This window comes from Scleropages formosus, chromosome 16, assembly GCF_900964775.1.
Source record: "Scleropages formosus chromosome 16, fSclFor1.1, whole genome shotgun sequence".
Taxonomy (NCBI): Eukaryota; Metazoa; Chordata; class Actinopteri; order Osteoglossiformes; family Osteoglossidae; genus Scleropages; species Scleropages formosus.
In genome coordinates this window covers 2,588,459-2,610,688 of record NC_041821.1, presented here as the reverse complement: position 1 = coordinate 2,610,688, position 22,230 = coordinate 2,588,459, and the positions used below count along the sequence as shown (strand labels likewise).

At 55.1% G+C, this 22,230-nt stretch overlaps 1 protein-coding gene across 1 annotated transcript; it reads right to left on the bottom strand.

The window, feature by feature from the left end:
- Window positions 1-336: 336 nt before the first annotated feature.
- On the bottom strand, window positions 337-22,081 carry LOC108924392 (EF-hand calcium-binding domain-containing protein 6). Its single transcript, XM_029259282.1, has 14 exons — window positions 22,010-22,081; window positions 21,246-21,355; window positions 20,612-20,754; window positions 19,666-19,862; window positions 19,465-19,572; window positions 19,132-19,197; window positions 14,822-14,932; window positions 6,717-6,843; window positions 6,370-6,531; window positions 3,530-3,633; window positions 2,653-2,896; window positions 1,586-1,758; window positions 999-1,149; window positions 337-789 (listed from the first exon to the last, which is right to left on the bottom strand). Exons 3-14 carry the CDS (start codon window positions 20,654-20,656, stop codon window positions 502-504), a joined length of 1,776 nt encoding a protein of 591 aa, XP_029115115.1. The 5' UTR covers window positions 20,657-20,754; window positions 21,246-21,355; window positions 22,010-22,081; the 3' UTR covers window positions 337-501.
- Between the last annotated feature and the right edge of the window lie 149 nt (window positions 22,082-22,230).

Below are 22,230 nucleotides of genomic sequence, written 5' to 3'. Positions count from 1 at the left end.
GTGTGTGTGTGTTTGCCCTGTGATGAGCTGGTGCTCCATCCAGGGTGTAGCCTCTTAGCGCCCTGCTTTCCAGGACCGACTCTGGAGCACCGTGACCCTGCGCTGGAGAAGCGGTCATTGCTAACAGTCCGATGAGTAGCTGACCGTGTTCGGAGACGTCCTCACAAGTGCGGTCATGTGACTAGTGTCTCCCGGTCACCTGTCAGATACAAAGCAGCTCATTCGTGGAGGGTTGAGTCCCTCTGATAATAAGTAAGGAAAGGAGGGACAGCGAGTCTCAGGTACGAGTCAAAGCTTAAGGTGAGAGAGACACGAGTAAATCAGGGTGAACGCACACTTACTACCACATTTATTATTATTTATCTGTGATTTCATCTGATCCTCATGTTTTCCACACGCGTCTGGCGACTCGTCTTCAGCGAGCTGCGCAAACCCTGAAATCCGAATTTCCCTGTAAATTTAACCCATTTCTGCTCGAAAAGCAACCCTGTCGACAACCCATCAGGGAGGGGCCGCCCCCTGTGCACTCTTGAACCTCTGACCCGGGGAGTCGGCGTCGGGACGGCTGCGGGGGGGCTGCCCGCACACCTCCAGCAGGAACTTCCCGTAGTCGACGGAGCCGCCCCCCCTTAGGCTGTAGCGCTCCAGGACGCGACCCATCGTCTCGTCGTCCAGGGTGGCGCCGCGCAGCTTGAGGACGGCTCGGAACTCGGCGGGCGGCAGGAGCCCGGTGCCGGAGCTGTCGAGCTTCCGGAAGGCTCTGCGCAGGGCACGGCCTTCCCCCTGGAACTGAGAGGGCACCAGAACCCAGTCAACACTGGCGCCTCGGCATCATTTGCACTGATCTACCCATTATAAGCAGGGTAATTTTTACCGTATCGCTTCAGGGTGAACACCTTGATCAAGGCTTGATCAGGAGGGGAAATTTGAACCCGGGTCCTTTGAATACAAGGGACAGCTCTAACCACTCTTGTGAAGTGTGTGTGTTTCCCTCCTACCTTCCCCCTCAGCCCGAGGCCCTGCAGGCCCCCCTCCGCCAGCGGCTCCTCCCAGGCGCGGTACGACTCCAGGATGGCGGCCACATTGGATTTATGCATCCGCTTCCGGCCCCTTGAGGCGAAGGGCTTGAGAAACTGCACATAAGACACGCTGTGGAGAGAGGGAGCGGTGTGACGTCTCCATTCACACACACACACACACACACACACACACACACACACACACACACACACACTACCATTATGAGTCATATGGTTGTGCCCCCACCCTCAAACTCTGTTTGGTCATTCTCACCATTTGAACCCCTGCCACTCTCCAATCACAGACACTCGAATGACCCCCAGGATCACCGAGGGATACTTCTTTACCCAAGAACCTGAGGATGCACGCATGCTGCAGTCAATAAGTTCTCAGACTGGCTGGCGCTGGCCCGCTGGATCCCATCCACTGCACATCGAGACTCCCAGTCCTCAACCTAAGACCTTTCGTCCTCAGGACTCCATTGGTCCTCCTGGCCCTCGTCCCCTGTGCGGAACTACACAAGCTGCGCCTTCAGGTTCGGTCCCCGGTGTCGACTCTCACTCACCGTCCATCGGCGTTGATGTCAAACTTCCTCCCCAGGGCGACGCACTCATACTCATTGAGATGAGTGCAGAGGTGCGTCAGTATGCGCTTGAACTCCTCCTGGCTCACGAACCCCGTTCCGTACGGGTCCAGCTCCCGAAACTCCGCCCAGAGCTGGTGGCAAAGAAGCTCCACCTGCGGAAAGAGGGGTCAAGATGGAGACCGAGAGAGTCTGTCCTACAGGTCGGCACCCAGGGAGAACGATGAACAGTTAATGAGAGCGGCACGGTGGCACAGCAAGTGCCTCACAGCACCTGGGTGGTGCGAGAGGACGTGGGTTCGATCCCCACTTGGTCTTGTTGAGTTTGCATGTTTTCCCCATTTCTGCGTGGGTTTCCTCCGGGTGCTCTGGTTTCCTCCCACAGTCCAAAGACACGCTGTTCATGTTCACCCGAAGTGTGTGAGCGACACAGAGATTGTGTTCCACTGATGTCTGGATGATTGACCCATTGTAAGTAGTGTATCTAGCAGGGTAAGTTACCCTGGTGAATAAGGCGTGTGGGCTGAAAACACTACATCGTGTTCACTGGAAGTCGCTTTGGAGAAAAGTGTCTGCTAAATAAATAAATGGAATGTAATGAAACCCAACCAGTGCTGTGACACCTGACCGCCATGACCCTCAGATAACCACAAACCAACCTGTTTTATACCAGACCTTCAAACAGGGGCTCGTGGAAACAGCGTGTGTTCTCATCCCCAACAGCCCACAGCGAATGTGAACGCGTGTGCGCGGCTTCGGGGAGGACCGCTAATGTCGGCGGTCGCCGGTTCGGCGAGGAGGTCAGGGTCCGGCTGGAGAGACGGTTGAGTGTCGCGGAGAAGCACGCAGCGCACAGTACACGCTATGTGAGAACGCTGGGGGAGAAAACACCCCCCACACGCAGAGACGCACCCCCGGGGTCTGTCACCGTGCCATCCCACGCAGGCTCGTCTTTAATCACCCTGAGAAAGGAAGCTGTGAGAACCCCGACGGCGCCCCACCCCCGCGCCCACCCCCCCGACCCCGCCACCCCGAGGAGGCCGCCCTACCTTGGCCCGCACGGCGTCCACCAGTATGTCCGAGACGCAGTTGAGCCTTCGGGAGCGCTTCCGGCGGTCCTCGTCCCCCGTCCTGGGGGGACACACCTTGGCGTTGGGGAAACAGGCCGACTTGGGCGAGTGGCCAAAGTGCCTGACGAACTGTAGGAAGTCGAGCGTCTTGTCCTGGTTCGTGAGGAGCGTCGCCCAGAGCCTGCGCACCTCGCCCCGGCTCACTTCCGGGCGGATGCGGAACCTGCGGGGGCGGCAGGGGGGCCGTAAGCAGAAGACGAACCCGAAATCTCACAGGAGGGGGGCGGGCCGACTCCGGGGCTCCCTCCGCCCCCTCTACGGCAACGACAATAGCCAAAGAAAACTTGGCACGCGATCCGGGCCGTAAGAAACAGCAGCTTCCCGTCGGTGGGAATCGCGCGTCCAGACTGCGGCGCGCAAGCGGAACAGGCATGACAAACGCACCCGGGAGAGAGAGCGAGGACGCAGAGATGGTGCGGCGACGTCCTGGAGCAGCGCGCCGGCTCTCGGGACGGGGATGCCGTACCGGGGTCCCGCAAAGAGTGTGAGGAGCTGCCCCCCCCCACCCACCCAGTGCAGACACAAGTACCTGCCAGCAGAGCATCTCGCTCACGCGCGACGCCCCTCGGAGAGCTTCACGGAGCCGCCCGAGGGCTGTGGGGGAAAAAAACCGGAGGGGGACGCACCGGTCACACGAGAGAGACAAGAGTCTGAAGCCTCACGGCAGAAGGGCCGAGGGCCTAAGAGGCACGGGTGTGTGCGCGGCGCGCGGTGTGGCGGGAAACCTCCGTCAACTGGCATGATTAAGCCTGTTAGTGTCACTAATCTTTTGGATGCTTTCCTGCCGGGGGCTTACCTTCCTGGGCTTGGCACGGACCTGATGTGCTTCCCGGGGCCTGAAAACCAGCTCGGCGGCCCGATTATGCAAATCGGCGGCGATGTCCCATTCAGCCAGGAGCCCTATTTAGGGCAACGACCAAAATATTCGAGCCAGAAATGAATAGAGAGATAAAGCGGAATAAATGGGAGAAAAGGGTCAACAGAAGACCTTGTGAAAGAACGAGTGATATACTCTGCGTTTTGTTTTTTCTCTCATTTATCACCCCGACTTCCCGCGTGTTTGTGCCCCCCGCCCTGCCCCGCCCGGGCTCTTTTTTTGTGGTGTTCCGATGCGATGACGTGCTTTCAGCTGTGACGCGGCCGCCGCCGCAGCCGCCGCCGCCGCCGCCTCCAGCACGGGCCTGGCGCGGTGCATGCTGGGAGCTCGCGGGACAGGCGACGACGAAGCATGGGAACACGCAAATAGGCGTGCAGGGAGGCCGGCGAGGCGCGGCGCGGAAGAAGTCGCGGAAGCACAGTAAACGCTTTGTTAATCGTGGGAAAGGAGACGGGGCTTGTTAACTTGCACAATTAAGGCGTCCTTTGCCAAGAGGAGGACCCGCTTTTCCGATGCCATTGTCTCGCAAACAAAAAACGGGATCGTCACAGGTTGGACCTGGCCGGCGCCCGCTCCGTTACCTTTGTTACCTGTGTTACCTGCACCGCTCAGCAGGTACCTGTGTCGCTGTCGGCGATCATTTCTGACACCCGCTAAGTGTACGTGAAGAGATTGGGCGCGCTAGTAAAATACACAAGGGGAACCTGTGTGCCGACGCTCCTCCCCGTGTCACCGTCAATACGGCAGCTCCAGGTTCCCGCACCAATAACGCTGATTCAGGATCAGCACCTTTATTGCTGTATCTAAAACCATTATTGCTTAAACAGATGTAAATTACAGGCATCCCTCAATTTACTTCATTAATCCGTTCCTGAAAGCAGTGCAGATATCAGTATTTTGCATTTAAAAGGCTTTTTCTTATTATTTCAAATGTGAAAAATAATAACGTGTTCCCAGCCCATCAGAAAACCCCACACAAAGTTTCCAAAAGATCACTAGAATGCGGTAAAACACCTATATAACGATCAACTTGTCATTTCAGCACAAGATAAAACACTTATATCTAAAATTATACTTGTTATTTAGCAGATGTTTTTCTCCAAAGTGATGTACATCTCAGAAAATAATGCAAAAATGCATTACACCTGTTACCTTTGCTGTCCTGATTCCGCAGCAACCCAAGCACGGACCCACTGAGCATGTTGTGTTTATTGCGAACAACTTTCTCAAACTGCTCACTGATGCTAAATCTTCATAAATACCCAAAAAAAACACAGCAGCAAAACTTTTCCTGCTAACTGCTCTGCTGTCTCTGCAATCGTTCAATTAAATAACACACCAAATATGTCCAACAGACACACCTGTGAAACTCCATAGACTTCCCATAATGCCTCACTGTCTTAGAGCAACACTCTCACAGGACTCAGACACCATGAAACAGAGAAACCTGGATGGAGATGCACAAACTACAGTACACGTCTGCACTTCCGTGTCATTGCTGCAACACAGGACTTTCAATTTTTTTGGACATGCTTTCAATAAATTTCATTATACAGATTTTTTTGTCCCATAAATCAAAAACCAAGTATTAAAAGCCAAGAGACTGAGGGAGTCCATAAATTGAGGGATGTCTGTATTCTTTTTCAAATTTTATTGGATGTAGTTTGGTGGCATGTGGGATTTCTGAAGAAAAAAAAAAAAAAAAAAATAATAATAATCACACACACATAATCTGAACCACTTGTCCCATAGGGGGTCGTGGGGAGCTGGAGCATAACCCAGAAACACAGGGCATAAGGCTGGAGGGGGGAGGGGGACACACCCAGGACGGGACGCCAGTCCATCGCAAGGCACCCCAAGCAGGATTCAAACTCCAGACCTACTGGAGAGCAGGACCCGGTCCAACCCACTGCGCCACCGTGCCCCCGTATAATAATAATAATAATAATAATAATAATAAGAACCTAGTAATAATTTGGTGATTTTCCCCCTCGACTGAGCTTTATGAATCTAGTTCAACAAACAGCAAAGAAGCAAATTAAACAAATTGCACTAATTAAAAATGTCCCGTTGACAATATTTAAAAGATCAAAGTGCAGCTGTGACTACATCACTGTATGGCTGCAGTTTAAATTCATTTGCATTTATTGCTTTTTAAATTTCTCAAGTGTTACTGTGAGTTCCAGCAGTGACCTCATGATGTAGCTCCAAAACCCCTCGTACAGGACCCACCCCTGCTGTCAGTGGATGATGTTTTTAACACATTCAGTCTCAACTGCACCTATGAACATCCCCAATGAACAGCGATAACAGGTCCCTCGTACCCTTGTTCACTCAAGCAGTTTTGAGTGACTCAGGGATGTTACACAGTCATCAGTCCTACAGACACCATTCAGTCATCGCTGAACAACCTCTGTGGAGCATACGCAGAAGAGCTCAGTGAACGTTTGTTCCCCTAATATACGTTTCCAAACTCTCAGTGGAAGCGCAAAGGATGAGTCTGAGCTCATCGCACTTTGGTGAGAAGGTCTGATTGTCTCGAAAAGATGGTGATGATGGGAAAAGTTGGAGGAGAACTAACCAGATAGATGGACTCAATCACAGTGACAGTGGACGCACTCCTTTAACACTAAGCTCATGAGTGAAGGATGGAACTTTCTGGAAACGCTCTATGTGGTCAGCAAGAGGGGACTCCACGGCATTTAACCAGAGTTTTTACAGTAATTGCTGTGGACCGGAATTCACGGGGCGCTACAGACGCTCTCGGGAATGTGAGCAGAGGCTCCGCAGACTCGCCTCTTCAGCAGCCGAAACACGTCTTCCTGCGTCATCCGCCGGGTGTTCCTCTCGTCCAGCTGCTCGTAGGCCGCCTGCACGGCTGGGAAGTCCTTCCTCACCAGGCCCTTGATGATCTCGAACAGCTGAACATGCGGAAAGAGAGAAACGCGCAGAACCGATCTGTAACAGCAGCAGACAGGTTCGGCGCCCATTTGCGTTCAAGGGCGCTCAGCATTGGGTGGAGCTCTTACCTGGTCATCAAAATATCACTAAGCAGTAGATCCAACACTTGTGCTCCGCTATGCGGTACGACTCACACCCACTTTACCTGGCCCGTGCTCCTCTCTCGGCCCGGTTCAGCCCGCTCCGCTCCCAGGTCTCGACCCTCGGGGCCACGGTTGGACGGATAGCCGCCTTCCGCCAGTCGGGGTTCGAACAGACTGGGAGCTGCTCCCCTGCAATTCCACAAAAAACCGGAGACCGGCTGTCAGTCATCAGCATTTCTGTATCACATAAACAAAGCTGTAAATATTCAGGAGTAAACACACACACACATCTTCAGAACCACTTGTCCCATACAGGGTCGCAGGGAACCGGAGCCTAACCCGGCAACACAGGGCGTAAGGCCGGAGGGGGAGGGGACACACCCAGGACGGGACGCCAGTCCGGCGCAAGGCATCCCAAGTGGGACTCGAACCCCAGACCCACCGGAGAGCAGGACTGCGGTCAAACCCACTGCGCTACCGCGCCCCCCTCAAGAGTAAACAGGAAGTCGCTTTTCAAACGAGAGGAAGTGTGGACGCTTCTTGGAACTGACCGGGTGCCAGGGTGAGGGTTTGAGGCCCAGGAAACCAAAAAAAAAAGAAAAAAAACTCACATACACGCTTGAGTGACGAATGGCGTACACACAGGAGCTGACAACAGAGAGAATGGAGCAGCGAGCGATACTGAGGGGGTGGAGCCAAAGGGACCGGGCACCTGACAACGCTGACATAGCAGTCAACCCTGCGAGATGCTCCGAAAGGACCGCACACAAAAAGGTGTCGCTAATGGGCTCCGCGTGCGCTTGGCTGGGCAGCGGGAGGGGGGCTGGGGGGGTGCTGGCCGGCAGCCCTGCGCCTTTGTCCCCGGGGGGGCAGGAGCCACTTCTGAGCCCTTTGGAGAGCGAGGGCCACGAAGGTCCGAGGAGGAGGACTGAGGGTTTTAAAGGTCGCCTGCGAGGTCGGCGAAGAGCAGCGGCACGAAAATGATGGAAAAACGAGTCCGACGGTGGAACGGCATTCGAGGACTCGGTCCGACCTGCTGAACGAGCGCCTCCCTCCAGTGGGGTCAGCGGCCGCGATTTTGTGTGTGTGTGCGTGCGGGAGAAAGGACTTGTTGACTCTTTTTGTCTTAGCCGAGCGACGGTCTGACGGATGAACCGCGTCCAACGCCAGCGACAGCAGCCGCCGCACGGCAGAGCGCTCCAGCTGGCCTCGAACCCGCTCCCGGGTGTCCAAGCGCAGCGTGAGGGACGGAAGCGCAGCGCCGCCGAGGACAGTTTAACATTCATCCGGCGAGCGCGCGGCTCGCACCCGGCCCATTTCCCCAAAAGGGACGAGAAAAAAGGGAATTAGCAAATGAATGCTAATGGCAACATGTGGAATAATCCCTGATTAGCCGCAGGAGAAAGGAGAGCGGTCCGGATCCTTTGCGGGTCGGCCCCGTGTCAGTGCTCGCTGGAGCGCCCCCCACAGAGAGCAGGAAGGCCCCCCGAGTGCGGGGCGCTCCTCGAACCCCTCTGGAACCCCGTGCGGCCAGAGTCAGGGTTTGCCGACGGGCAGAGCCGGAGCCTCGTCGGTCATCCGGTCACGACTTCTTCGTTCGAGGCACGTGACCATGGGGCTGCGGTTGCTCCAGTTTGTCGCCGGTCTTTTTCTCGCAAGGGGTTTTAAGCGAGAGAGAGAGCTGTCGGACTGGGGCTTTTCCCAGTAGGAAGAGGTTAAGAATCCCGCCCGTGTCACAGAGTCGACCCCATGGGCCTGACTTTGTGCCCTGCACTCTGACTGGTCGGTACTCTGCGGGGGGGGGGGTCCTCTCCGGAGGATTTACCGTTTGAGGGGCCCCGGCGGCGCTGATCCCGCTGACCTGGCACTGCTCCACTCAGCAGGGCCCCTGTGTGGGACAGCGCGGCCCAGCTGGGACGGGGCGTCGGTCAACAGGCGACCCCCCCCCCCCCACTGGCGACGGACCACCTTTGTTGGTGATGCCACAGCCCCCCCAACTGCCCCTCCATCCCCGGTAATGGCACCAAGTGTTGAAATATTGATACTTTAAAACGTACAGATTTATACTGTAAAAGTGGGACCAACGGGGTCAGTGTAGGTGAGGGGACAGTGTGGGGTGCCGTGGGGTGGGGGGTGGAGGGTGTGGGGTGTGAGGTGGGGGAGAAGGAGCACCTCCGTCAACTGCAACCATTTACTGGTCAGTTCTCCAGTGAAAGGAGGCGTTCCTGGAGAAACTGGCGGTAGAAAAGAGGCGCTGGGTGCGGCGGTGGGAATCGGCTGGGGGTGGGGGTGCCCCCCAATGGAGCGACGCCTCAGTGGAGCCCGGAAAAAGGGATCACAAGGACGAGACGTGAGGTGGACTGACAAGACTGCCGTGGGACCATGAGGCGGCGCCGGTCTCCGTCGGAACCGTCGACGGGCCGAGGGCGGAAGGTGAGCGAGCGGAAAGTCGGGAGGCCACGGCCCGCCCCGCCCCTCGCGCCACCGAGCTCCGCCCCCCGCGCCACCGAGCTCCGCCCCTCAGATCACAATACGCAAAAGCACAAAGAGACAAACAAAACGAGCGCGTGGGGGAGGGACCGCGCTGGTGTGTCGGCGTCTTTCTGTTCTCCGCTCACTTCGGTGGAAACAACTGAGGTAGTGTGCGTTTCCTCGCCGCTGAGGAGAGGTCACGGCAGCAATCACACACAGTGGGAGCAGCGCTGCGGCGTGCCTCCGAGGATGCTCCACCGGGATGCTCGCAGTAGAGTGACACATGCTGACAGCTGTCTCACCCGGCACAGGTTTTACACCGTTTACCTATAAACACCTTGATCGAGGGCACGGCAGCAGGAGGTGGGATTTGAGCCTGTGTCCATTGTGTGTGAGCTGGTAGCTCTAACAGCCTCCACTCAGCATCTAGACTATAATAATGCTTATGAAGAAATCGGACACAGTTAAAAACTAAATTACACTCACAGTTATGTAAAAAGCGCTTTCCTCAGCCGACATTCGGATAAAGTTTTGCGCAGCTACTCGTGTGATGAATGTTGGTTCATATGGTGGAAAGAAACAAAGTAACCGCACTTAAGAATCACGCGTCTGCATCTAATTTCTGCTAATGTAATGAAAACATTGTATTTTCGCTGAGATGTACGTCGCTTTGGAGAAAAGAGTCTGTAAACAAATACACACACGCAGTCTGAAACCGCTCGTCGTGAACAGGAGCTTAACCCGGCAATACGGGGCACAAGGCTGGAGGGGGAGGGGACACACCCAGGATGGGATGCCAGTCTGTGACAAGGCACCCCAAGCGGGACTCGAACCCCAGATCCCCTGCAGAGCAAGTCCTGGCCAAACCCACCGCACCACCACGCCCCTGAACAAATAGATGTAAATGTAAATTCAAAGCATTTTCCTTTTGAATTTAGAGCCTTGTAAAACCAAAACTGGGGCTGAACAACCTCAGAGGTGCTTGGCTGCGAAGCTCCAGGCAACTGTAATCCCAGATGGAAAAGTACACTGAGCATCGTCTTAAATGCAGGAAAGTGTAAAACTTCACCTCCTGAAAAAAGAGAAGTGCTGCAAACTGGAGACCACAGGTGAGAAGAGAAGTCAGAATCAGCGCTGAGCGGCCTGCGATCAACTTTCTGAGTTCCTCACCTGAACCATCTCCTCGATGGATATCAGTCTGGATTCAAAGTTGGTCACTCCACGGAAACGGCGCTCCTGGGAGTGTCTGATGCTCTCCAGTCGGCCAGAGCTGCCTCCCTCTCGTCAGTCCTCATCCTCCTCGATCTGTCTGCAGCGTTCGACAGCATCAACCACCGGATTCTACTCTCCTCTCTTAGTGAGCTTGGGATCAAAGGAACGGCACTAAGGTGGTTCGAGTCCCACCTATCTGACAGATTCTATCAAGTGGTCTGACTGGGCTCCCATTCTTCTTCTCTGCCTCTTTCAACTGGTGTCCTGCAGGGCTTGGTACTGGGCCCTCTGCTCTTCTCGATCTACTTCTCCTCCCTTGGCCCTGTCATTGACTACTATGGATTAAAATGCCACCGCTACGCTGATGATACGCAGCTCTTCCTCTCCTGTCCACCTCGAGCATCGGACATTTCCGCGTGCATTGCTGCCTGCCTGTCGAACATCTCCGCACGGATGTCTGATCGTCGCCTCCAACTCAACCTCTCCAAAACAGAGATCCTACACCTCCCAGCTGGCCCGTCTTCCTCGCACGTTCTCTTGATCAAACTGGACAACTCGCTCATTTTGCCGACCTCCTCGGCTAAGAGTCTGAGAGACTCGAGTCTATCGTGACTATCTTTCTCTCAGCACACCGAAGCCGCAACCCGGACCTGCGGATACGTCCTGCATAACACCCGCAGGATCCGTCCTTACCTCACAACCGACTCTGCCTAACTACAGGCCATGCTGACATCCCATCTGGATACTGCAGCTCTCTCGCGTGGCCTTCCCGCTACTGGCATGAAACCTCTACAGCCGATACAGAACGCTGCTGCTGCCCGAGTTGTGTTTGACTTGCCGAAGCATTCTACTCGTTTCTCTGCACTGGCTTCCTATAGCTGCCCGGATCAATCAAGACCCTGGTTATAGCCTGCAAATGCACCAAATGCATCAAATGCACAAATTGTGTTTTCTGTGAGATGTACGTCGCTCTGGAGAAAAGCATCTGCTAAGTGAACACATGAATAAACGTACTCCGGTAAAAGTACTGTTAGCGTCAAGAATGACTCAAGTATAAGTAGTCATCCTCGAATTTACTTGAGCCAAAGTACAAAGCATCAGTTTGACGAATTTAACAGATTTAAGTTTTCCACGACGGCTCTTTGGTGCCGTGACCTGCACGTCTACACTTGTTCCTCGGTCTACTGCGGTTTTTACCGCCGGACACACCAGCAGGCCGTGCGGCGACCGCGTATCGCGGCCGTGACGCGGCGAGCTGAGCGGACAGCCTTGGCCTCGGGCGCGTTGGACTCGGCGCCGAAGCAGGACCACACACGCAAAAAAGCAGAAACCGCACGTGTGTCCGTCGCGTCGGCAGCAGGGCGGCTGCTTGGCGGCGCGGTCGGCGGAGGATTGGGAGCGGGCTGTTTGGTTTTTTGGTTAAACACAACTTTAACTCGGACAAGATGTGCGCTGACCCCCGCGGCGGAGGCACAAAACCCGAGAACAAGCCGAGGGCCTTGGCTTAGAGCGAGGGGGGGGGGGGCCTCACCCATTCTCTCTGTCCAAACAGGGGGCGGGAGGTCGCCTGAAAGGAGGAATAACTAGATGCACATTTTTACATTTAAAACTGTATTGTTGTCCTCTAATCTGGCCCACCGTCTCTGGGGGTGGGGGGGTGCGCCCAGGAAGGCCCCGATGAATGGGGGGGACCGAGGCCAGGACTGGACACAGAGGGGTGGGGGGTCGGGGAAACGCGCGTTTCTTTCTCTGCGCCGGGCCGCGTTTTCCTGCTGGCGGTGCTGGTGGCGGAGGGCGAGCGGGGCCGTGGGGGGGCCGTGGGGGGGCAGCTTTGCTCTGACTGTTGTTTGTAACTGTTTTCCAAGGGGCTGATCCCCGCGGGCCTGTGGAAGTCGGGATTCTCCCCTCGCGCCTCTACAGCTGCGCTTGAGCGGATTAGGCTCCATCCACAAGGCAACATTACACAAGTAGCCCTTTGAACAGGAGTCAGGGCTGCTATTAATGAGATGTTAATCCAGGCGCTGAACCCTCCCACTACTGGTTCTTCTCACACGGCAAGAATGTCCCCGACGTCCCGGACGCGGCCCTCGACAACACTGCCGCCATTGTTGCCGGGACGGTCCGAGACGGCGGCCGACTTCTGCTCGCGGCACCTCCGCGGCGTTACCTTCGCCCCGCGGCCTCGACCGCGCCCCCCCCCGGCTCCCCAGACGCCCTTCTCTCCGCCCCTATGAGCCCATGAATAACAATGACGGGGGGGGGGGGACCGCGGGCGGTGCGAGCCGGATCAGCCGAAGACGACCCTCCCGCGGTTCCCACAGTTATCCTGCCCACCCACCCCCGGGCGGAGCTGGGAGACCCCCGGGCGTCTTCGGCGAGACCACACAGGCACCGGGACGAGAGCGAGAGTCCCCTCCCCTTTCCGCGGCGGGCGTGCAGTGGTTCTAACGAGAATGTTCCAACGGGCGGCGAGCCCCGCTCGGAGGTGGGCACGGCCCCCGTTTGTCTCCTTAAATGCTCCCCGCGGACGAGACCCCCCGCGGCGTGAGGTTTGAACCCCAAACGCTCCGAAACCCCCCAGAATGGAGACACGTTTGAACCCGGTTGCTGCCAACGGCTCCGTTTGCCTCCTGCGGTCCAGTGAACCTTTTCATTTAATCCTCTGCTGCTCATTGAGCGTTGCTTGTAGCCTCACTTATTATTTATTCATCTGTCTGACACTTTTCCTCAACGTAAGTGACACGGGGAGCTTCGTGCACTGCGCTGCTTACGCTGATTTACCGTCTATGCAGCAGGGTCATTTACCGTATCACTTCGGGGAAAATACCTCAGGGATGAAGGAGACTACAGCAAGCGGTGGGTTTCGAACCCGGGTCTTTGCGCTGCCAGGCAGCGGCTCTAACCGCCGCTCCTCCTGCTGCGTTGCTCGCGTGACGCCGAGCGCCGCGACCCGACTCCCATGATTCCCTGTGACCCCAGGGGGTCATTTCCTGTTCGCCCAGAGGTCCACATCGAAAAGGAGGCAGAGATGCGAAGCGCAGCAAAATGAAATGGTCTGTTTAAGTTGTAGGTGTTTTTGAGCACGACCTCCCACGACAGCTCAGCGCCGTCTGACTAACATGTCAAAGTGGGGGGGTGGGGGGGAAAGAGTCCAGAACCCCCCCCACCACCAGCCCTTTCAGCAGAGCAGTTTGAGGAGCGGGATGCTAAGTCCACTGTGTCCTCGCAGGGCCTCTGCTTTGCCCCCCCCCCACATAGAGTGCTCTTTCTGTGTGTCGAGCCCCCCCCCCCCGGTGGCGGGGCAGTCCTCCCTGTTGGTTCTACAAAATCCCCATTGAATGTAACCCTTGTCACCTGTCAACGGAGGCAGCCTGCTTTTCTAGGTCTTTATCCCCTATGCATACGGAGGCAGAGTTACCCCCGTGCTCGTACACACACACTGGCAAACACAGACACACAGGCAAACATGCACACCCACACACACACACACACACACACACACACACACACACACACACACACACACACACACACTGCGAGCGCATGCCTGGGAGTTGTTACTGAAACAGTTTAAGATTCATTACGTCTGGGCGAGTTCACGCTGCTGTTGGTTGTGCCGGGGTTTCACTGGGACTTAAACCCCACCCCTTTGTCACACCACATGCACATGGCACAGTGATGGGGCTTCGCTGCTCCTCCTGCCCGGTGCACAGTTTCAGTGTAGAGTCTGACTTGATGGGGGGTGGGGGTGCAGGTGGGGGCATCTCACTTAAAGATACTCCTGTAGAACACTGTAGATGAGAGATGTGCTAATGACGGGTGTTGTGTGAGATGCTATGAGGTCCAGCTGCGGTCCGTGCAAGACGTACACTATTAGAGAACCAACTTTACACCGATTTACCCATTTATACAGCAGGGTAATTCCTGCTGAGTCACTTGAAGCTAAGTCCCTCCATGAAGGGCGCTGCAGCAGAACCTCGAACCCAGGACCTTGACACTGCAGCACCGTACTCCTGACAGCTAAGTAGACAGTCAGTGTGCGAGTTCACCCCCCAGATGAGCAAAGGTGGTGCCTGGAATAACCCCCCCCAAAATCCCACAGGTGTGTAAACAACATGTTCAGCGAGTGTGTCACACACACACACACACAGACACCTGGAGGAAAGCACTACACACTCTGTACAGACCGAGGGGGATTTGAACCCACATCCAAATGTGCTGCCTGTTCCTCACAAGCTTTACATAAAACAGGAGCGCAGAACAGTGTGTGTGTGTGTGTGTGTGTGTGTGTGTGTGTGTGTGTGTGTGTGTGTGTGTGTGTGTGTGTGTGTGTGGCTCAAACCTTAACAGGGGGTGGAGGTGGGACAAAGGAGACTAGAAGTGGAGTCAGAATACCACTCACATGTACACATCAGCACGCAGCCTGAACTGGTGGTATGAAATTGTAGACCAGGGTGCGAGTGCCGAGGCGGGGGGGGTTTACCGCGTGTCGAAGGCGGCCATGAAGAGCAGGTACTGCACGTTCCCGTCAGCGTCCAGCGGCAGGATGTCCAGCAGCTGTTCAAACTGAGCGTCGCTCATCTCCAGCCGGAACCTGGTGGTGGGGATGCGGGAGGGAGGTCGGAGTGAGGACAGCAGGGGCCGTGGGGGTCGACCACAGTGCTGTCAGCATACGCTGCCCATTGACCCCCCGTCACGCAGCCGAAGGGACGCTGCCACACACAGCACGGTCAAGGGTCAACCAGGCCCTCGCTGACCGTCACACTGAGAGTGACACTTGGGCTTACCTCTCAATCAGGGGATTAGGGCCCGACACACACACACACACACACACACACACACACACACACACACACACACGCACGCACACAAGATCAGTAGCAATGCAGCAGACTATATGAAAAGTTACTTTTATATTCCTCCAAAGAGACTGACACACTGAGGTTTGTACACTGAGCCACTTACACTGATTTACCCATATGTACAGCACAGTCACTTCAGGGAAAGTAACGACAGTGAGAGACCGTTCCCTGAGCCGAAGGCGCAGGGAGACGACCCTCTCGTTCACCGGGATAGACTCCAACACATGGCGGCTGAACTGGGGGGGCTATTAATAAGCCCACACCCGCCCGCCACCTCTCACCCTGGGCAACGCCAGAATAGTGGAGAGTCCACCCTTGGTCGAGAAGAGTGGTTCCAGAACTCAAGCTGTGAGCGGAAGTGAGCCCGACTATATCTAGACGGTATCTCTCAACCTTCTGCACTAGCTCAGGCTCCTTCCACGCCAGTGAAGTGACATTCCAAGTCCCAAAAGCCAGAGTTGGCGCCCGAGGTTTGGGTCGGCCGGGCACTTGGCCCCGACCACCGTCCAAATCACAACGCACCGGCCCCTTACGGCCTCTCCGGCAGGTGGTGAGCCCACCGAAGAGCGGCTCCGCGTCTTGGCTTCGGGCTGAGCCCGGCCAGGCCCCGTGGGCATAGACCTGGCCACCAGGCGCTCGCGTGCGAGCCCCCCCCCCAGGCCTGGCTCCAGGGTGGGCCCCCGGTGACCCCATACCGGGCGGGGTAAACGAGAACCTTGATTTAATAGTCATTAGGGGGTTTGAACCGCGCTTTGTCTCATCTGTCACCCAGGACCTGTGTGCCTTGGGAGACCCTACCTGGGGCATATAGTCCCAGGCAACATAGCTCCTGAGATCATTCAGGCACTCAAACCCCTCCACCACGTTAAGGTGGCGGTTCGCGGAGGGGACGGTCTCTCACTGTCGTTTGTGCTTATGCGCCTAGCGGCAGTGTAGAGTACCCGGGCTTTTTGGAGTCCCTGGGGGGCGTGCTGGAAAGCGCTCCCACTGGGGACTCTGTCGTTCTACTGGGTGACTTTAATGCTCACGTGGGCAGCGACAGTGACACCTGGAGGGGCGTGATTGGGAGGAACGGCCTCCCTGATCTGAACCCGAGCGGTGAGTTGTTATTAGATTTCTGTGCTAGTCACGGTTTGTCCATAACAAACACCATGTTCATGCATAAGGGTGTCCATCAGTGCACTTGGCACCAGGACACCCTAGGTTGGAGGTCGATGATCGACTTTGTAGTCGTTTCTTCTGACCTTCGGCCATATGTCTTGGACACTCGGGTGAAGAGAGGGGCTGAGCTGTCAACTGATCACCACCTGGTGGTGAGTTGGATTCGATGGCGGAGGAAAAAGCTGGACAGACCTGGCAGGCCCAAACGCATAGTGAGGGTCTGTTGGGAACGTTTGGCGGAGGCCCCTGTCAGAGAGGTCTTCAACTCCCACCTCCGACAGAGCTTCAACCAGGGCCCGAGGGAGACTGGGGACATTGAGTCCGAATGGACTATGTTCCACACCTCCATTGTCAGGGGGGCGGTTCGGAGCTGCGGCCATAAAGTCTCCGGCGCCTGTCACGGCAGCAATCCCCGAACACGGTGGTGGACACCGGAGGTAAGGGATGCCGTCAAGCTGAAGAAGGAGTTCTATCAGACCTGGCTGGCTCATGGGACCCCTGAAGCAGCTAACGGGTACCGACGGGCCAAACGGAACGCGGCTCTGGCAGTCGCCGCGGCAAAAACTCGGGCCTGGGAGGAGTTTGGTGAGGCCATGGAGGAAGACTTTCGGTCGGCCTCAAAGAGATTCTGGCAAACCGTCCGGCGACTCAAAAGGGGGAAGCGGTGTTCCGCCAACACTGTTTACAGTGGAAGTGGTGCGCTGCTGACCTCAGCTGAGGATGTCCTCGGGCGGTGGAAGGAGTACTTTGAGGATCTCCTCAATCCCTCCGACACGCCTTCCGTAGAGGAAGCTGAGGCTGGGGACTTGGAGGGGGACTCGTCCATTACCCTGGCTGAAGTTGCTGAGGTAGTCAAAAAACTCCTCGGTGGCAAGGCTCCGGGGGTGGATGAGATCCGCCCCGAGTTTCTCAAGTGTCTGGATGTTGTGGGGCTATCTTGGCTGACACGCTTCTGCAGCATTGCGTGGAGCTCAGGAACCGTGCCTCTGGACTGGCAGACCGGGGTGGTTACTCATTTTAAGAAGGGGAACCGGAGACTGTGTTCCAACTATAGGGGGATCACACTCCTTAGCCTCCCTGGGAAAGTCTATGCCGGAGTACTGGAGAGGAGAATCCGACCGATAGTCGAACCTCGGATCCAGGAGGAGCAATGCGGTTTTCGCCCTGGCCGTGGAACACTGGACCAGCTCTATACCCTCACTAGGGTGTTGGAGGGTTCGTGGGAGTTTGCCCAACCAGTCCATATGTGTTTTGTGGACCTGGAGAAGGCATTCGACCGTGTCCCTCGTGGCATCCTATGGGGGGTACTTTGGGATTATGGGGTTCGGGGCTCGTTGCTACGGGCTGTTCGTTCCCTGTATGACCGGAGCAGGAGCTTGGTTCGCATTGCCGGCAGTAAGTCAGACCTGTTCCCGGTGCATGTTGGACTCCGCCAGGGCTGCCCTTTGTCACCGATTCTGTTCATTATCTTCATGGACAGAATTTCTAGGTGCAGCCAGAGAATGGAGGGTGTCTGTTTTGGTGGCTGCAGGATCTCATCTCTGCTTTTCGTGGACGATGTGGTCCTGTTGGCTTCATCGAATCAAGACTTACAGCGTGCACTGGAGAGGTTTGCAGCCGAGTGCGAAGCGGCGGGGATGAGAATCAGCACCTCCAAATCCGAGGCCATGGTTCTCAGTCGGAAAAAGGTGGATTGCCCCCTCCGGGTTAGGGGGGAGTTGCTCCCTCTAGTGGAGGAGTTTAAGTATCTCGGGGTCTTGTTCACGAGTGAGGGAAAAATGGAGCGGCAGGTTGACAGACGGATCGGTGCGGCGTCCGCAGTAATGTGGTCATTGTACCGCTCTGTTGTGGTGAAGAAGGAGCTGAGTCGTAAGGCAAAGCTCTCAATTTACCGGTCGATCTACGTTCCTACCCTCACCTATGGTCATGAACTTTTGATCATGACCGAAAGAATGAAATTGCGGATACAAGCGGCGGAAATGAGTTTCCTCTGCAGAGTGGCTGGGCGCACGCTTAGGGATAGGGTGAGGAGCTCAGTCACCCGGGAGGAGCTCGGAGTAGAGCCGCTGCTCCTCCGCATCGAGAGGAGCCAGTTGAGGTGGCTCGGGCATCTGTTCCGGATACCTCCTGGACGCCTCCCTGGGGAGGTGTTCCGGGCTTGTCCCACTGGGAGGAGGCCTCGGGGCAGACCCAGGACACGTTGGAGAGACTATGTCTCCCGGCTGGCCTGGGAACGCCTTGGGGTTCCCCCAGAGGAGCTGGAGGAGGTGTGCGAGGAGAGGGAAGTCTGGGGGGCTCTGCTCGGACTACTGCCCCCGCGACCCGGTCCCGGATAAGCGGAGGAAGATGGATGGATGGATGGACTTCAGGGAAAGTACCTCGATCACAGGCACTACAGCAGGAAGTGGGATTCGAACCCAGGTCCTTTCATTGCAAAGCAATGTCTCAAACTGGTTACAGCTGCTGCCTTCAAACCAGAAGATTTTAGGTTCAAGTCTCACCACTGCTGCAGTACCCAGGACCGAAATACATACCCTGACTTACTGCAGTAAAAATGACCCTGCTGTCTAACCAAGTAAACCAGTGTAAGTAGCTCAACACCCTGAGTCCCTTGGGAAGGAAAGCTTTAAAAACCACACAGTGGTTTAATGGTTGTAGGTTTGCAGGGAGGACTGAGCTTTTATTGACCACAACCTGGCAGTCAAACGCGTGCTGCTATTTTAAGGGTGGAATGAGGATCCCGACCCACAGAGGACGGAGGGAGCGTCACCTGCTCTCCAGAGCGGCCCGGAACTCCGTCTGACTCACGACCTTCTTGCCCAGTTCGTCCAGGTTCCTGAAGGCGAGAAAATCATATTTATCGTATTTACCACGAGCACTTCTCGTATTTCATATGGGTCCCTCAGCAGTGCGGACAGGGGGGCGCTACGGGGTACGGGTGGGTGCAGTTTGTGCTTACAGTCACGTTTGTCTCCTAATGGGGAACAAGCAGGGTTTACAGGAATGAGTTCACGGGGTTTATTCTGGGATTTGAACCTACAATCTCCCGGTCCCAGGTCCGGCTGCCTTGCGCCAAGGGGCGGGACCCCGGTGGGATGCTCACCGGAATATGTCCAGGAGAGCCAGGTACTCGGACTGGAAGAGCCGGGTCAGGTGGGCTTCCACGGCACTCACGGAGGTCATGTGACTCGCGCTCTCGCTCTGGTGGAACCTGGAGGATGGGCGGAAACCAGAGGCGTGAAGACTAACTAATTAACTAACAAGTCAACTGTGAAGCAGAGTTTAAATGCCCAGAGAGGCTCACCTGTGCTTCGGGTTGCTCAGAATCCTGTGCAGGACACCCTCCTCGCCACGGTCCTGAAACCTCCTGAGGAACTCTGGGTAGTCGATGCCCATCTTCCTAACCTCCAGACCACACCTGGCCAGGAAGAGCCTCAGGTGCTTCGCCTTCAGGCGCAGGCCGAACGTGTGCAGCACCTTCAGGAAGCTGTCGGGCCGCACCTGGGCCGCGCGGAGCACAGCGGGAGTCCTGGGTCACGACCCGGGAGGGCTGGCAAACGCAGCCGCCTGTGCTGCTAACTAGACCCGGGCTCCTTGAGTTACGAATATTCAGCAATATTCAAACATTTTTCATTTTTTTCGTTTATTTTTAACTGCATTTTCTTCCCTGTTTTCCAAAATCTTGATATTAGCACATGACCTGTGTTTACACACCACACCAACAGGTGGCAGTAAAGAGCACTCAGAGAAGAGGATTGTGGGACCACCTCAGTTCAACTCGCTTACACAGCGTTTACAGCTCCTGTCTGCTGTTCCCTGGTGTCGGTGATCGACGATACAATGAGAAACACTCATCATGTCTATAGGCTGTTTGCAGGAGTTTGTGGAAATAATGTATCTACATTTTAAATCACTTTCCATTTCAGGGTATCTTAATAAAAATACTCAAATGAATAATCTGAAGTATTTATTATTACAGCTATATGGAAGATTTTTGCAGATCTTAAACTGTAAATAAGTCAAGGGGCACTCGTTTTGGCGTTTCTTGTGACTTAGTGTTGAAAGAGACTCTGGAGTTTCGAACGAAATTAATTGCAGACAGACTAACGAGGTACATTCGTAGCAGTCTATTGGTCCAGAGTCAGCTGTCCTTCAGCATCCCAAACTCCTCTGGTCACATATCTGCATTTACCTGAACCCCACCCTGGAGACTCTGCCTCTTTCACCTGAACCCCCCCCCGGGGCCCCACCTTTCCTGAGCTCTCAGGATCCAGTTTGTCAAACTCAGTCTTCATCTTCTGGACACCTTCTCTGAACCTGTCCTTCAGCCACGTCTCCACGGCGATGGAAGCCTGGCGCTCCTCCTCTGCCTCATAGAAAGCCTGGCCCAGATCTAGGGTGTGAGAACAAGGCATGCTGGGAGTGACAGTTCTTTTAGTACTCCTGGGCATAGTCTGAGATTTGGGGAAAGGGCAGCAGGGGGCGCTGTGGTCAGAGGCGTCACCTTCCAGCTGAATGACCCAGGTGTGAATCACACATAATATAGTACAATTACCCTGCACTATAAATGGGTAAATCAGTGTAAGTAGCATAGTGTAAAAACCTCACACTGTTAAGTAATAATAATAATAATAATAATGTCTTATTACTCTTAATACAAGACCACCTCATAATATGGGTCTAAGGTGGTGCTGAGGATTGGGACAGCACCGCCCTCTACAGGCCACACGTGTGTACTGCAGTGCGACCTGTTTGCATTATCAGTTCTAGTGACTTCCATGAACTCAGTACCACAGAGCAACACACATGTTCTGCTTCAGAACTCGATCACGTCTGTCCCACAGGAACACGCGATCGTACAGACGCGACGGCTTCTTCACATACTTCCCGCCTTGTCTTCATCGGCAGTCGCTCCGAGCTGCTCCCCGGAGCTCGGACCCAGTTTCTTCAGCAGCACGTCCAGCCGGACGACTCCCAGCCTGTCCTCATCGTATCTGAAAGAGCAGCATGTTGGCCAACGGCAACAGAACCGACATACAGCCGAAGCGCGGATGAACAACAGGTGTGCGGTGACAGGTGGACAATTACAGGTGTACACTAAAGGGGGTATAATTTACATTTACATTTATTCATTTAGCAGACACTTTTGTCCAAAGCGACATACATCTCAGCAAAAGTACAATTTATGCATTACATTGAGAGGAGACATAGCTGCAGACATGAAAGTCTCAAGTAAATCTAGTTTGTTACCTACCATTTGCTACACCGTATATACTGACAAGTGTATAATTACAGGTGTACAATAACAGGTGTATAATGAGAAGAGTACAATTATAGGTGTACACTAACTGGTGTACAATTACAGGTGTATACTGACAGGTGCATAATTATAGGTGTACAATAACTGGTGTATAACAAGAAGTGTACAATTATAGGCGTACACTAACTGGTGTACAATTACAGGTGTATACTGACAAGTGTATAATTACAGGTGTACAATAACAGGTGTATAATGAGAAGTGTACGGTTACAGGTGTACACTAACTGGTGTACAATTACAGGTGTACAGTTACAGGTGTAGGTGAAAAGGTGCAAAAGGCCCCATGAGCAATAAGCAGCGTTTCCCCGGTGACGCCTTTTGGACGCACCGCCTCCACAACTTGACAAACTCGCGGTTCTCCAAGCGCACTTTCAGCTGCTCCAGAACGTTCCTCAGCTGCGACGCGGTGATCCAGCCGAGCCCCCCACCGCCTCTGCCCAGAGACGACCGCACGAGGTCCAGGAAGCTGCCGGGAGCACAGAGTTCAGGTGCACAGAAATTACTTTGACCTGAAAAACACCAGAGGTGAAAACGGGCAAGTTGACCGCG